The 16,282-nt window shown below is 43.4% G+C and overlaps 1 protein-coding gene across 1 annotated transcript in view; it reads right to left on the minus strand.

The window, feature by feature from the left end:
• plxnb2a.1 (plexin b2a, tandem duplicate 1) overlaps positions 1 to 16,282 on the minus strand; it is a 91,435-nt gene that overhangs the window by 20,614 nt on the left and 54,539 nt on the right. Inside the window, exons 15-23 of the mRNA XM_045217670.1 lie at positions 14,778 to 14,865; positions 13,582 to 13,745; positions 11,537 to 11,685; positions 8,138 to 8,270; positions 3,859 to 3,995; positions 3,445 to 3,627; positions 2,436 to 2,547; positions 780 to 989; positions 312 to 491 (exon numbers count right to left, since the gene is read on the minus strand). Of these exons, the coding sequence (XP_045073605.1) occupies positions 312 to 491; positions 780 to 989; positions 2,436 to 2,547; positions 3,445 to 3,627; positions 3,859 to 3,995; positions 8,138 to 8,270; positions 11,537 to 11,685; positions 13,582 to 13,745; positions 14,778 to 14,865 (1,356 nt within the window). The remainder of the gene's footprint in view (positions 1 to 311; positions 492 to 779; positions 990 to 2,435; positions 2,548 to 3,444; positions 3,628 to 3,858; positions 3,996 to 8,137; positions 8,271 to 11,536; positions 11,686 to 13,581; positions 13,746 to 14,777; positions 14,866 to 16,282) is intronic.

The raw sequence follows: 16,282 nt of genomic DNA on the forward strand, positions 1-16,282 counted from the left end.
TGTGGAGAGCCAGATATACATCAAGGTGTTGATGCTGATATTTCTCTGTCAGAACTGAGTGGTCCCAGTCAGAAGACTATGATTATTGTATGGTTGAATCAGGTGTGCTTTGACTGAAGTGAATGACTACAACACAGGCCATTCCATTAAGACTGGACACCCCTGACTTAGATAGGTTCCAGTGTTCCAGTGTCTCAGTACATTTATATCTGAAATACATGAGAGCCAGAGAGACATCAGATTGTCCAGTGCGAATGCCTGAAGCATATCTCTCTATGCCTTGGTTTTAGACAGAAGGCCAGTGTTGTCACCGTTAGGTCCAAAGGGTCGGAGCTGGTGTGTCTGCGCTGGCGTTTGGAGCGGGCTCTGGGCTGGGTGGACGGAGCTTCCAGGAACAGCTTGTCATCCTCCAGGATGGTCACCTTGCAGGAGGCATCTCCTACGAACGCCTGGGCTTCATCAACTGTCATGCCCTTTTTGAAACCACGACCCTGGGGAGGGAGAGAGAGGTGGCTGGCTGTTAACCTCTGGACAGCAGGGACATGCAATCATTTGTAATACCAGATATGATTACATCAATATTGATATGAATTATATCAATATCAATGCACTATAATTGTCTTTTCTCTGCGGGGGGACATCGTCACAAAGCAGAATAACATTTAAGCCACAATGGTCCACAGAAAACGATAAGCGAGTATTACCAGAAATAACCAACTAACAACTAAACAGTCACCATGACAACACAATCCCATAAGAGTAGCGTTACTGTTATTTACCGTGACGATGATGATGGAGGTTTCAGTGATGATGTTCTTGGTCAGTTCATTGAACAACGGGTCGGGGTGGTAGTCAAAGGTCTTCAGTTCCTCTACTTCGTTGTCTAGCTGGAGCAAGGTCTTAAAGGACTGGGTCTCATAGGACCTGTTCACCGCTGGACTGTCAAACAGCAACACTGTGTCGTTCTTATGTAGGGCATACTGGATGAACTGGAGAGTGGGATGGAGAGGGGGGCATAGAGAGAGGAGGGAGGGGGAGAGGGGGAGGGAGAGTGGTAGAGAGAGTGGAAAAGAGAGAGAGAAAAGAGAGAGAGAAAAAAGACAGAGAGACACAGAAAGAGAGAGATTCAAAGATAGTTTGAAATCCAAGTCAATTTCATTCCTGGCAGGACACTGTTTGTGTTTAGTCTCACAGAGAAGTCTGTAGTCACAGACAAAGAACATTAAGGTCTCTGAGTCACTGTTGACATGCTAGCTACCTGCCATGGATAATACCACAGCAAGAGTACTGTACACTAGAGGGATTAGAATACACTACTGGCAGGAAACAGAGAACTTGTTGAATGGTATACTAACCTCAATGGGAATGGACTCTAGAATGGATACCATGTAGTGTATTGTATAATAGGAGTGGACTCTAGAATGGATACCATGTAGTGTATTGTATAATAGGAGTGGACTATAAAATGGATACCATATAGTGTACTGTATAATAAGAGTGGACTCTAGAATGGATACCATGTAGTGTATTGTATAATAGGAGTGGACTCTAGAATGGATACCATGTAGTGTATTGTATAATAGGAGTGAACTATAAAATGGATACCATGTAGTGTACTGTATAATAAGAGTGGACTCTAGAATGGATACCATGTAGTGTATTGTATAATAGGAGTGGACTATAAAATGGATACCATGTAGTGTATTGTATAATAAGAGTGGACTCTAGAATGGATACCATGTAGTGTATTGTATAATAGGAGTGGACTCTAGAATGGATACCATGTAGTGTATTGTATAATAGGAGGGGACTATAAAATGGATACCATATAGTGTACTGTATAATAAGAGTGGACTCTAGAATGGATACCATGTAGTGTATTGTATAATAGGAGTGGACTATAGAATGGATACCATGTAGTGTACTGTATAATAAGAGTGGACTCTAGAATGGATACCATGTAGTGTATTGTATAATAGGAGTGGACTATAGAATGGATACCATGTAGTGTATTGTATAATAGGAGTGGACTCTAGAATGGATACCATGTAGTGTATTGTATAATAGGAGTGGACTATAGAATGGATACCATGTAGTGTACTGTATAATAGAGTGGACTCTAGAATGGATACCATGTAGTGTATTGTATAATAGGAGTGGACTCTAGAATGGATACCATGTAGTGTATTGTATAATAGGAGTGGACTCTAGAATGGATACCATGTAGTGTATTGTATAATAGGAGTGGACTATAGAATGGATACCATGTAGTGTATTGTATAATAGGAGTGGACTCTAGAATGGATACCATGTAGTGTATTGTATAATAGGAGTGGACTATAGAATGGATACCATGTAGTGTATTGTATAATAGGAGTGGACTCTAGAATAGATACCACGTAGTGTACTGTATAATAGAAGTAGTGTGTACTAACCTCAATGGGAGGGGCCTCCTGAGAGAAGTCGTCAGCAGAGGGCAGCACCTTCATGGTGGCTCTCTGGATGAGGTCAAAACCACTGCCCACACACACGATCCTCCTGCCTCCACTGAAACAACAGACAAAGTCAGCTCTCAATACAACACAACACACACAATCCTACTGCAACTCGCTGTTGGCTGAGCTCCCCACTATTGCCATCAAACCTCTGCAACTTAGCAGAACGCAGCAGCCCGCCTGATGTTCAAATGTCCTAACTTTTCCCATGTCACCGCGCTCCTCCGCACACTCCACTGACTTCCAGTCAAAGCTCACATCCACTACAAGACCACGGCGCTTACCTACGGAACAGCAATAGGAACTGCCCCTCCCTACCTTCAGGCTATGCTCAAACCCTACACCCTAACCAGAGTACTCCATTCTGCCACCTCTGGTCTCATGGCCCTCCCACCCCAACGGGAGGGCAGCTCCTGCCCAGTCCAAGCTCTTCTGTCCTGGCACCCCAATGGTGGAACCAGCTTCCCCCTGAAGCTAAGACAGCAGAATCCCTACCAATCTTCTGAAAACATATTTTGTGAACTAACACTCACACTTGACTCTTTCCTCTATTACTAGCGCTGACTTTGCAGATAGAGACTTTGAGGAAAAATGTACTTACTATGACTGTGATATGTGGTTGTCCCACCTAGCTATCTTAAGATGGCTGCACTAACTAAGTGGCTCTGGATAAGAGCATCTGCTAAATGACTAAAATGTAATCCTCCTGCCTCCACTGAAACACCAGACGACGACACTATATATCAGGGTCATGTTAGTAAGCACAAAACAGGAGAAAACTTTTGAAATGTTTTGAAAGAGGGAGACACTACCTGAATTTTTCCAATAAGAAACAGTAATTTTATTATGCGCTTCAAACTGTTTTGCATTCAACCCAAGCTTCGTTTAAAGAAAAAGAGGTGCTTTGATTTCAACCCTCTCTGTAACATTGTGGCTGGACTTTACTCACCATACGAAGCTGGTCTTGGGGTTGTAGTCAGTGAGTTTGGCGTTCTCAGAGTACTGGAAGGGGACAGGGACGTCCTTGGAGGTGCTCTTCCCATACCTCACTGAGACTATCAGGGGCTCCGATGGAACCTTCTGGCCCTTGTATACACCTGTCTCACAGGTGATCTCACTGCCAAACGACAACCTGAGGGAGAAACAGGGACAGAGAGCATTATGGGAAAGGTCAAACAGGGGTCGTAGTGTTGAGGGGAGAGAAGGTCGTTCCAAAGGAACAACAAGTCAAACTCAATATACCGTATGGCTAATATATTTCAGAGGTTGGCCTTGAGAGAACAACTGAATACGACATGACTTAGGCAACCTGTACAGACAGCAAACTGTAGGGGTTGGAAGACTGAAGTGTAAGCATCCTTACACTTTACAGGGCGTTCCCCCCACGGTGACAATAACATCATCCTTGTTTGCCGTATTCAGGTTTTTCCCAGAGATAGTGATGACTGTTCCCCCAGCCTTAGGGCCCTTCAGGGGGGAAACGGTCTCAGGGATGGGGTCCTGGAAGGGGTAAGAGATGGGACATCAGTGATAAGGTAACATACTTAGGTCCTGGGGTTTTTCCTGACTGCATGACCTGACAAGGTAAAACTCCTGTCCTGACCTTTTAACATACTGTATGGTTATTTAGCAGATGCTTTCATCCAAAGTGTTTTACAGTTAACACATTGTATGTATACAGTGGGGGAAAAACAGTATTTAGTCAGCCACCAATTGTGCAAGTTCTCCCACTTAAAAAGATGAGAGAGGCCTGTAATTTTCATCATAGGTACACGTCAACTATGACAGACAAAATGAGGAAAAAAAATCCAGAAAATCACATTGTAGGATTTTTAATGAATTTATTTGCAAATTGTGGTGGAAAATAAGTATTTGGTCAATAACAAAAGTTTCTCAATACTTTGTTATATACCCTTTGTTGGCAATGACACAGGTCAAACGTTTTCTGTAAGTCTTCACAAGGTTTTCACACACTGTTGCTGGTATTTTGGCCCATTCCTCCATGCAGATCTCCTCTAGAGCAGTGATGTTTTGGGGCTGTCGCTGGGCAACACGGACTTTCAACTCCCTCCAAAGATTTTCTATGGGGTTGAGATCTGGAGACTGGCTAGGCCACTCCAGGACCTTGAAATGCTTCTTACGAAGCCACTCCTTCGTTGCCCGGGCGGTGTGTTTGGGATCATTGTCATGCTGAAAGACCCAGCCACGTTTCATCTTCAATGCCCTTGCTGATGGAAGGAGGTTTTCACTCAAAATCTCACGATACATGGCCCCATTCATTCTTTCCTTTACACGGATCAGTCGTCCTGGTCCCTTTGCAGAAAAAACAGCCCCAAAGCATGATGTTTCCACCCCCATGATTCACAGTAGGTATGGTGTTCTTTGGATGCAACTCGGCATTCTTTGTCCTCCAAACACGACGAGTTGAGTTTTTACCAAAAAAGTTCTATTTTGGTTTCATCTGACCATATGACATTCTCCCAATCCTCTTCTGGATCATCCAAATGCACTCTAGCAAACTTCAGACGGGCCTGGACATGTACTGGCTTAAGCAGGAGGACACGTCTGGCATTGCAGGATTTGAGTCCCTGGCGGCGTAGTGTGTTACTGATGGTAGGCTTTGTTACTTTGGTCCCAGCTCTCTGCAGGTCATTCACTAGGTCCCCCCGTGTGGTTCTGGGATTTTTGCTCACCGTTCTTGTGATCATTTTGACCCCACGGGGTGAGATCTTGCGTGGAGCCCCAGATCGAGGGAGATTATCAGTGGTCTTGTATGTCTTCCATTTCCTAATAATTGCTCCCACAGTTGATTTCTTCAAACCAAGCTGCTTACCTATTGCAGATTCAGTCTTCCCAGCCTGGTGCAGATCTACAATTTTGTTTCTGGTGTCCTTTGACAGCTCTTTGGTCTTGGCCATAGTGGAGTTTGGAGTGTGACTGTTTGAGGTTGTGGACAGGTGTCTTTTATACTGATAACAAGTTCAAACAGGTGCCATTAATACAGGTAACGAGTGGAGGACAGAGGAGCCTCTTAAAGAAGAAGTTACAGGTCTGTGAGAGCCAGAAATCTTGCTTGTTTGTAGGTGACCAAATACTTATTTTCCACAATAATTTGCAACTAAATTCATTAAAAATCATACAATGTGATTTTCTGGATTTTTTTTCCTAAATTTGTCTGTCATAGTTGATGTGTACCTATGATGAAAATTACAGGCCTCTCTCATCTTTTTAAGTGGGAGAACTTGCACAATTGGTGGCTGACTAAATACTTTTTTTCCCCCACTGTACATATACTGTACAATATACTGAATGTGTCCCTTGACAAACTCTGGTGTCACAAACACCATGCTCTAACAACCCACTGAGCCCATTGGGACCACCAGTTACACCTCATGTCACGCCCCATTACCCTTCACTGCTTTATCATCACAACAGCAGCAGCCCAGATACTGAACACTTAGTACTTTATAATCACAACACAGCTACTGAACACTTAGTACTTTATCATCACAACACTGCTACTGAACACTTAGTACTTTATCATCACAACACCGCTACTGAACACTTAGTACTTTATCATCACAACACCGCTACTGAACACTTAGTACGTTATCACCACAACACTGCTACTGAACACTTAGTACTTTATCATCACAACACTGCTACTGAACACTTAGTACTTTATCATCACAACACAGCTACTGAACACTTAGTACTTTATCATCACAACACTGCTACTGAACACTTAGTACTTTATCATCACAACACAGCTACTGAACACTTAGTACTTTATCACCACAACACAGCTACTGAACACTTAGTACTTTATCATCACAACACTGCTACTGAACACTTAGTACTTTATCACCACAACACTGCTACTGAACACTTAGTACTGTATCACCACAACACTGCTACTGAACACTTAGTACTGTATCACCACAACACTGCTACTGAACACTTAGTACTTTATCACCACAACACTGCTACTGAACACTTAGTACTTTATCATCAAAACACAGCGACTGAACACTTAGTACTTTATCATCAAAACACAGCGACTGAACACTTAGTACGTGATCATCACAACACAGCTACTGAACACTTAGTACTTTATCACCATAACACAGCTACTGATCACTTAGTACTCTATCATCCCAACACAGCTACTGAACAACACTTAGTACTTTACCATCACAACACAGCTACTGAACACTTAGTACTTTATCACCACAACACAGCTACTGAACACCACTTAGTACTTTATCATCACAACACTGCTACTGAACACTTAGTACTTTATCATCACAACACAGCTAATAAACACTTAGTACTTTATCATCCCAACACAGCTACTGAACACCACTTAGTACTTTATCATCACAACACTGCTACTGAACACCACTTAGTACTTTATCATCACAACACTGCTACTGAACACTTAGTGTGGTCCTCGTAGCTGCTGCCGGCGCTTATGTCAATCAAACACGCATGACTGTAAGTCGCTTTGGAAAGCGTCTGCATATTAGTACTTTATCATCACAACACAGCTAATAAAACCACTTAGTACTTTATCATCCCAACACAGCTACTGAACACTGTTTCCATAAACAGCATCACTTAGTACTTTACCATCACAACACAGCTACTGAACACTTAGTACTTTATCACCACAACACAGCTACTGAACACCACTTAGTACTTTATCATCACAACACAGCTACTGAACACCACTTAGTACTTTATCATCAACACAGCTACTGAACACCACTTAGTACTTTATCATCACAACACAGCTACTGAACACCACTTAGTACTTTATCATCACAACACAGCTACTGAACACTTAGTACTTTATCACCAAAACACAGCTACTGAACACTTAGTACTTTATCATCACAACACAGCTACTGAACACCACTTAGTACTTTATCATCACAACACAGCTACTGAACAACAGTACTGTTTGATGAGAAAATACTGGGAGCAGACAGCCAGCCAGAGAGAGAGCGAGAAAGAGCAAGTGAGAGTGCGAGAGCGAGTGAGAGTGAGAGCGAGAGAAAGAGAGCGAGTGAGAGAAAGAGAAAGCGAGAGAGAGAGGCAGCGGTGTCCCGGCTGACACGAAGGACAATATTGACAAAAGAATGTTATGTACCCTAGAAAATCTGAAGCTTTGATCAAATCTATATTAAATCAAAATAGCTTTTCAAGCTTAGTACATTCTCATGGGGACATTGTTATTTTGGCAGAAACAAACAAACAAGAAAATATGAACCCCAAAATAAATGAGTGCAAATATTTACCCTAAAGTAAAATAGGCTCCCGGAATAGATTTTTTTATTAAGTCCATATACTCTTTTCCCCCATTAAATTCTATGTATCCTTTCAACAGATGCTATTCTGAATTCTAAGAGCATCTTCTAAGAACTAAGTACATTCATGAATGTGGAGATGTAAAAGCAGCAGAGTAAGACTAACATAGTGGCCGAATGAGTACTGAGCAGAGCTCTAACCAAACTAAGAGCAATGTACAATATGAAATGTCAAATCACTCCTGCACAGTGTGGGGCCTACTCTTGCAACAGTTAGGATTAATGTTAGGTTTAGGGTTAAGAATGCCACTGTAACTGTATGAAACCTACCCTATAGGTGAAGAGGACCTCTGAACGTCCTCTCCTGCCCCCCTCCACCTCTACCTCCACTTCCCCCTGGTTGATGGGAACTGGGAGGTCCACTGGAGCAGGATGCCGGGCCGGACCGATCTCACACACAATACTGAGAAGACAAAGAGCAGCTGGGGTAAGACAAAGGTCCCGTTTCTCCACCACACACACAAGCAGACATACCGTGCATTGAAATGTTGTGTTTAATTAAATCTGTTATTTTCTTCTTCATTCGCTGGACAGAAAAGTACATTACAGGCAGGGCCTTCACAAACCTAGAATAGTCCCAGTAAGCTAAATAATGTTGAAAAGACGTCTAAAATAAGTATTTTCCAGACATTGAAGTTAGGTTTAAATTAGGTTCTGAATGAAAGGTGAAAATATGTACTTTCTGGACGTTTAAAATACATATTTTCCCAGACATTGAAAATATGTATTTTCCGGACATTGAAATCAGGTTCATTTTCGGTTCTGAATTAAAGTTGAAAATACGTAATTTATAGACATCTATGTTTGGGCCAAATCAAGGCTGGACAAAATCTGAACCAAAGATAGATGTCTATGATTGTTTTAGATTTGGTCCAGACAGGACCAAAAATGTATGTCCGTGGATGTGGAAATCAAGGCCGGTCCGGACTGCACCAAAAAAAGACGTCCATATGGTATCTGTCCGTGCTTACTGAGATGCCTACAGTGTTGCCTGAAATTTAATTTTATGAATGCCCATCTACAGTGGGGAGAACAAGTATTTGATAAACTGCCGATTTTGCAGGTTTTCCTACTTACAAAGCATGTAGAGGTCTGTAATTTTTATCATAGGTACACTTCAACTGTGGGAGACGGAATCTAAAACAAAAATCCAGAAAATCACATTGTATGATTTTTAAGTAATTAATTTGCATTTTATTGCATGACATAAGTATTTGATACATCAGAAAAGCAGAATTTAATATTTGGTACAGAAACCTTTGTTTGCAATTACAGAGATCATACGTTTCCTGTAGGTCTTGACCAGGTTTGCACACACTGCAGCAGGGATTTTGGCCCACTCCTCCATACAGACCTTCTCCAGATCCTTCAGGTTTCGGGGCTGTCGCTGGGCAATACGGACTTTCAGCTCCCCTCCAAAGATTTTCTATTGGGTTCAGGTCTGGAGACTGGCTAGGCCACTCCAGGACCTTGAGATGCTTCTTACGGAGCCACTCCTTAGTTGCCCTGGCTGTGTGTTTCGGGTCGTTGTCATGCTGGAAGACCCAGCCACGACCCATCTTCAATGCTCTTACTGAGGGAAGGAGGTTGTTGGCCAAGATCTCGCGATACATGGCCCCATCCATCCTCCCCTCAATACGGTGCAGTTGTCCTGTCCCCTTTGCAGAAAAGCATCCCCAAAGAATGATGTTTCCACCTCCATGCTTCACGGTTGGTATGGTGTTCTTGAGGTTGTACTCATCCTTTTCTTCCTCCAAACACGGCGAGTGGAGTTTAGACCAAAAAGCTATATTTTTGTCTCATCAGACCACATGACCTTCTCCCATTCCTCCTCTGGATCATCCTGTTGGTCATTGGCAAACTTCAGACGGGCCTGGACATGCGCTGGCTTGAGCAGGGGGACCTTGCGTGCGCTGCAGGATTTTAATCCATGACGGCGTAGTGTGTTACTAATGGTTTTCTTTGGGACTGTGGTCCCAGCTCTCTTCAGGTTATTGACCAGGTCCTGCCGTGTAGTTCTGGGCTGATCCCTCACCTTCCTCATGATCATTGATGCCCCACGAGGTGAGATCTTGCATGGAGCCCCAGACCAAGGGTGATTGACCGTCATCTTGAACTTCTTCAATTTTCTGATAATTGCACCAACAGTTGTTGCCTTCTCACCAAGCTGCTTGCCTATTGTCCTGTAACCCATCCCAGCCATGTGCAGGTCTACAATTTTATCCCTGATGTCCTTACACAGCTCTCTGGTCTTGGCCATTGTGGAGAGGTTGGAGTCTGTTTGATTGAGTGTGTGGACAGGTGTCTTTTATACAGGTAACAAGTTCAAACAGGTGCAGTTAATACAGGTAATGAGTGGAGAACAGGAGGGCTTCTTAAAGAAAAACTAACACGTCTGTGAGAGCCGGAATTCTTACTGGTTGGTAGGTGATCAAATACTTATGTCATGCAATAAAATGTAAATTAATTACTTAAAAATCATACAATGTGATTTTCTGGATTTTTGTTTTATCTGCTCTCACAGAGTTAAATTTTTAAATTACAGACCTCTACATGCTTTGTAAGTAGGAAAACCTGCAAAATCGGCAGTGTATCAAATACTTGTTCTCCCCACTGTATGTGGTAAGCCTACCGTTTGTAAAACACCAAAAAAACGACATCCAAACAGGACCAAAAAAAGACATCTAAAAGATGTCGGCTCGTGCTTACTGGGGTGTAGCCCTTTCATGTCTGCCACAATGGAATGTTATGAATGCCCATCCACATGGTAGGCCCACCGTGTGTAAAACAGGCCGTTACATTGTCTTTTTTAGTTCTGATTACTGTGACTAATCAATTTGGCTATTTAAGCCTTGAATATCAGCTACCCAACTTTATCAGGAGTTATCAGGATCCTATTTGCAAGGTGTTTACACAGCGGGAAATGAAGAAGTATTTTATTTTACACTATGATCAAATTGACAGATACAAACTTGAAACCACTGATCATGACAATGGGATGAAACTCCTGGACAACAGTTGTGATTGTCCATTCCATATTGTCCATTTGACTTTGACCTGTCCTGTTTTTAGGATATGTTGTTTGTTACCATGACAGCTCATTTTGTATTTTATTGGTTTCCATGTAGGTTCGGCTATTTGATCACTATTTGATCAGAGAAACCTGCATGATGTAAAAAGTGTCCGTTTCATTACATTGTCATACATTTTATCTCCAGCCTGTAGGCTACAGAAAAGGCCACATACTCTTTCTACCATATCCTATATCAGCTACATTATTTATGTTAGATTCATTTTTTGACTGAACGTTGGTGGAGCGCTGCAGCAATGCGTCTCTCCAACAGCGCCCTGGAGAGGCGTGCTGGGAAAGGACAAGCAAAATATTTTGTGACCCTGCCTTTGACAACGTGGACACTGTTTATTACAAGGTGGCATCAGCGCTCACCTAAAAAGCCCATATACCACTGGTTGAGAGAAATTGTCACTGATTTTGGGAAGAATTATGTGAGGTTTTGTGTGTTGTTGTTGGTGTGTCTTGGTCAGTTTAGCTCAGAAAATGCTGCCCTTGTCAATCTGCCGCCATAGGTGGACGCTTAATCCTGCCTAATGAGCAGGCCGGCCGTGATTACATGGATGTGACCCTGCCCCCCCACAATCACTGTACTATACCTGGTGGATACAGAGTATCTGTCCCCCTGGTGAACACAGTCCACTCCAGCCACCGTCACCTTCTTAATGTCCTCCTTCTTTATGCCCAGGTTAGACCCTTTAATGGTCACCGCTATCCCACCGTTCAGAGGCCCGAAACGAGGGATGATCTGGGGATTAGACGGAGGAGAGAGAGAGAGAAGGGATGATTTAGATGAGTGTGGTAGATTAGACTAGAATATAAATGGTCACTGCTATCAGTGTGTATATAGTAGCTAACAGTCATTACAGTAGTAGTTCAGTGTGTATATAGTAGCTAACAGTCATTACAGTAGTAGTTCAGTGTGTATATAGTAGCTAACAGTCATTACAGTAGTAGTTCAGTGTGTATATAGTAGTGAACAGTCATTACAGTAGTAGTTCAGTGTGTATATAGTAGCTAACAGTCATTACAGTAGTAGTTCAGTGTGTATATAGTAGCTAACAGTCATTACAGTAGTAGTTCAGTGTGTATATAGTAGTGAACAGTCATTACAGTAGTAGTTCAGTGTGTATATAGTAGCTAACAGTCATTACAGTAGTAGTTCAGTGTGTATATAGTAGTGAACAGTCATTACAGTAGTAGTTCAGTGTGTATATAGTAGCTAACAGTCATTACAGTAGTAGTTCAGTGTGTATATAGTAGTGAACAGTCATTACAGTAGTAGTTCAGTGTGTATATAGTAGCTAACAGTCATTACAGTAGTAGTTCAGTGTGTATATAGTAGCTAACAGTCATTACAGTAGTAGTTCAGTGTGTATATAGTAGCTAACAGTCATTACAGTAGTAGTTCAGTGTGTATATAGTAGCTAACAGTCATTACAGTAGTAGTTCAGTGTGTATATAGTAGCTAACAGTCATTACAGTAGTAGTTCAGTGTGTATATAGTAGCTAACAGTCATTACAGTAGTAGTTCAGTGTGTATATAGTAGCTAACAGTCATTACAGTAGTAGTTCAGTGTGTATATAGTAGCTAACAGTCATTACAGTAGTAGTTCAGTGTGTATATAGTAGCTAACAGTCATTACAGTAGTAGTTCAGTGTGTATATAGTAGCTAACAGTCATAACAGTAGTAGTTCAGTGTGTATATAGTAGCTAACAGTCATTACAGTAGTAGTTCAGTGTGTATATAGTAGCTAACAGTCATTACAGTAGTAGTTCAGTGTGTATATAGTAGCTAACAGTCATAACAGTAGTAGTTCAGTGTGTATATAGTAGTGAACAGTCATTACAGTAGTAGTTCAGTGTGTATATAGTAGCTAACAGTCATTACAGTAGTAGTTCAGTGTGTATATAGTAGCTAACTGTCATTACAGTAGTAGTTCAGTGTGTATAGTAGCTAACAGTCATTACAGTAGTAGTTCAGTGTGTATATAGTAGCTAACAGTCATTACAGTAGTAGTTCAGTGTGTATATAGTAGCTAACTGTCATTACAGTAGTAGTTCAGTGTGTATATAGTAGCGAACAGTCATTACAGTAGTAGTTCAGTGTGTTATAGTAGCTAACAGTCATTACAGTAGTAGTTCAGTGTGTATATAGTAGTGAACAGTCATTACAGTAGTAGTTCAGTGTGTATATAGTAGCGAACAGTCATTACAGTAGTAGTTCAGTGTGTATATAGTAGCTAACAGTCATTATAGTAGTAGTTCAGTGTGTATATAGTAGGGAGAAAGAGAGAGTGGGAGAGGAGAGGGAGAGGAGAGGAGAGGAGAGGAGAGGAGAGGAGAGGAGAGGAGAGGAATAGGGAGTTGGGGGAGAGAAAGAGAGAGAGGGGAGGGAGCGAGGGCAAGAAAGAGAAAGAGGGGACGAAAGAGGGGGAGAGAAGAGAAAGAGATAGGGAGAGGGGGAAGCGAGAGAGGAGAGTGAGAGAGATGGGAGGAAAGAGGAAAGAGAGCGGGAGGGAGAGCGAGAAAGAGAGAGCAAGTTGAGGAGGACAGCAGTGTGAGAGAAGACAGTGACAGTTAGAGGAAAGAAGAAGACAGGAAGGAAGAGTGCACCAGATCATAGAGAGAGACTGTTCTCACGTCAGTGATCTTGGGGTTGGGGCACGGCGCTGGTTCCTGGGACTGGCACAATTCCCTGTAGACACAGGACTTCATATTGGCACACCACACACAGTTGTATTTGGGGTCGGCGTTCTTACACAGGCTGCAGTCCTCACGACCCAGAGAACAGTTATACAGCACCACTAAGAGATGGAGAGGAGGGGGAGGAGGAGGAGGAGGAGGTGGAGAGAGGAGAGGAGGAGGAGGTAGAATGGGAGAGAGGAGGTGAGAGAAGCAGAGGGAGGAGGTTGAGGAGAGGAGGAGGGGAGGTGAGAGAAGCAGAGGGGGGAGGAGGTTGAGGAGAAGTGGAGGGGAGGTGAGAGAAGCAGAGGGGGGAGGAGGTTGGGGAGAGGAGGAGGGGAGGTGAGAGAAGCAGAGGGGGGAGGAGGTTGGGGAGAGGAGGAGGGGGAGGAGAGATGAGAGAAGCAGAGGGGGGAGGAGGTTGGGAGGAAGGGGGAGGTGAGAGAAGCAGAGGGGGGAGGAGGTTGGGGAGAGGAGGAGGAGGTGAGAGAAGCAGAGGGGGGAGGAGGTTGAGGAGAAGGAGGAGGTGAAGCGAGGGGGAGGGAGAGAAGCAAGGGGGGAGGTTGAGGAGGGGGGAGAGGGGAGGTGAGACAAGCAGAGGGGGGGAAGAGGTTGAGGAGAGGAGGAGGGGAGGTGAGAGAAGCAGAGGGGGGAGGAGGTTGAGGAGGGGGAGAGGGGAGGTGAGAGAAGCAGAGGGGGAGGAGGTTGAGGAGGGGGAGAGGGGAGGTGGAGAGAAGCAGAGGGGGGAGGAGGTTGAGGAGGGGAGAGGGGAGGTGAGAGAAGCAGAGGGAGGGGGTTGAGGAGGGGGAGAGGGGAGGTGAGAGAAGCAGAGGGGGGAGGAGGTTGAGGAGGGGAAAGAGAACAAACATCAACTGAATACCAATAACCCACCAGTCTGTACAGGGTTCACATCCTATACAAATAAGCTTGACCTTTGTCCAAAAAATGTATAAATAATAATAATGAATGAATAATAAATATGTCTGATACTCCGGTTATCCAAAGCAGGTCCATTAAGGTGAAAGAGTTCAAATGGATTAACAGTTCCAGCGGAATAATCCTGGTTGTATTCAGACACTGACATAGTTGTTTGAACACAGCATTGAACAGCAGTGCTGAATCAACTCCAGTGTGTGTTAGAGGACGTGACTCACCCGTCAGAGTGCTGTCAATCTTCTTCTCTGTGTCTCTGTCTTTGATGTGGAAGGACACATTGACCTCCTGCTCCTTGTCGTAGGCAAACTAACACACAGGATATACACAACAGAGAAAACTGACATCTGAGGGCCAGAGACATGGCAAAACCCTCTCTTTCTCGCACTCACAGAGACTCACACACACACACCAGGGTTTCTGTTAGCTGGTTATCGCTGGCTTAAAAAATTAAATAAATAAAGGAAAAGCGATAAATAAAACTGGCGCCGGACAATTGTCCGGGAGAAGAACAGTGTTTTACTGCTAATTGCATTATTGAACTAATAACCGCACGTAGCCTACTGCCATGTGAGCATTGCTGTGCTTCTAACGGGAAGCTAAACGTTCTGATCTGTTGCATCAGACTCATTTCTTAAAAATAAATAAATAAATAATAATGACGTAGACTAGTGGTTGTATGAATTTGGGATCCATCGTCCCTCAACTGTCCCAGAGTCTGTTTGGAATAGGCTATTTCTTTCTTGCACAGAACACAAGGACAACTTTTCTACTATGGGGGATATTAGATTGACATAGGCTAGTGATTTTGCTGTTCGTTACTCGTCTTGTTGGCTGAAGAAAAGTAAATGTGGACAGTTATTCTAACATCTTCAAACTGCACATCGTTGCATCCTTGAGTTGCATATACTGTTAAGATGAATTACCATAATCAAAATGTGATTTCTGTCATTCTAAGCACCCTAATCAGGTTACGCATATGGGTCCGGTAAATTTCTCAAACGGCTTAAATTCTAATGCTTCCTGTCAAATGTCCTACACCACATTTTCCTAACGGAAACGCTGACATGCACGCATGCACACACAATCCAACACACACAACAAGCTAGGGAATTTTTCTGGGGAACTTTGGGTTTTTTCTCTCCCAAAATAGACTCCCCATCACGACTCAACACCATCATTAAGGTTTGCCGACGACACAACAGTGGTAGGCCTGATCACCGACAACGATGAGACAGCCTATAGGGAGGAGGTCAGAGATCTGGCCGTGTGGTGCCAGGACAACAACCTCTCCCTCAACGTGACCAAGACAAAGGAGATGATTGTGGACTACAGGAAAAAAAAGAGGACTGAGCACGCCCCATTCTCATCGACAGGGCTGTAGTGGAACAGGTTGAGAGCTTCAAGATTCCTTGGTGTCCACATCACCAACGAACTATCATGGTCCAAACACACCAAGACAGTCGTGAAGAGGGCACGACAAAGCCTATTCCCCCTCAGGAGACTAAAAAAGATTTGGCATGGGTCCTCAGATCCTCAAAAAATTCTACAGCTGCACCATCGAGAGCATCCTGATTGGTTGCATCACCGCCTGGTATGGCAACTGCTTGGCCTCTGCTACCGCAAGGCACTACAGAGGGTAGTGCGTACGGCCCAGTACATCACTGGGGCAAAGCTCCCTGCCATCCAGGACCTCTACCAGGCGGTGTCAGAGGAAGGTCCTCAA

The sequence above is a fragment of the Coregonus clupeaformis genome, unplaced genomic scaffold (assembly GCF_020615455.1).
Source record: "Coregonus clupeaformis isolate EN_2021a unplaced genomic scaffold, ASM2061545v1 scaf1173, whole genome shotgun sequence".
Lineage (NCBI taxonomy): Eukaryota > Metazoa > Chordata > Actinopteri > Salmoniformes > Salmonidae > Coregonus > Coregonus clupeaformis.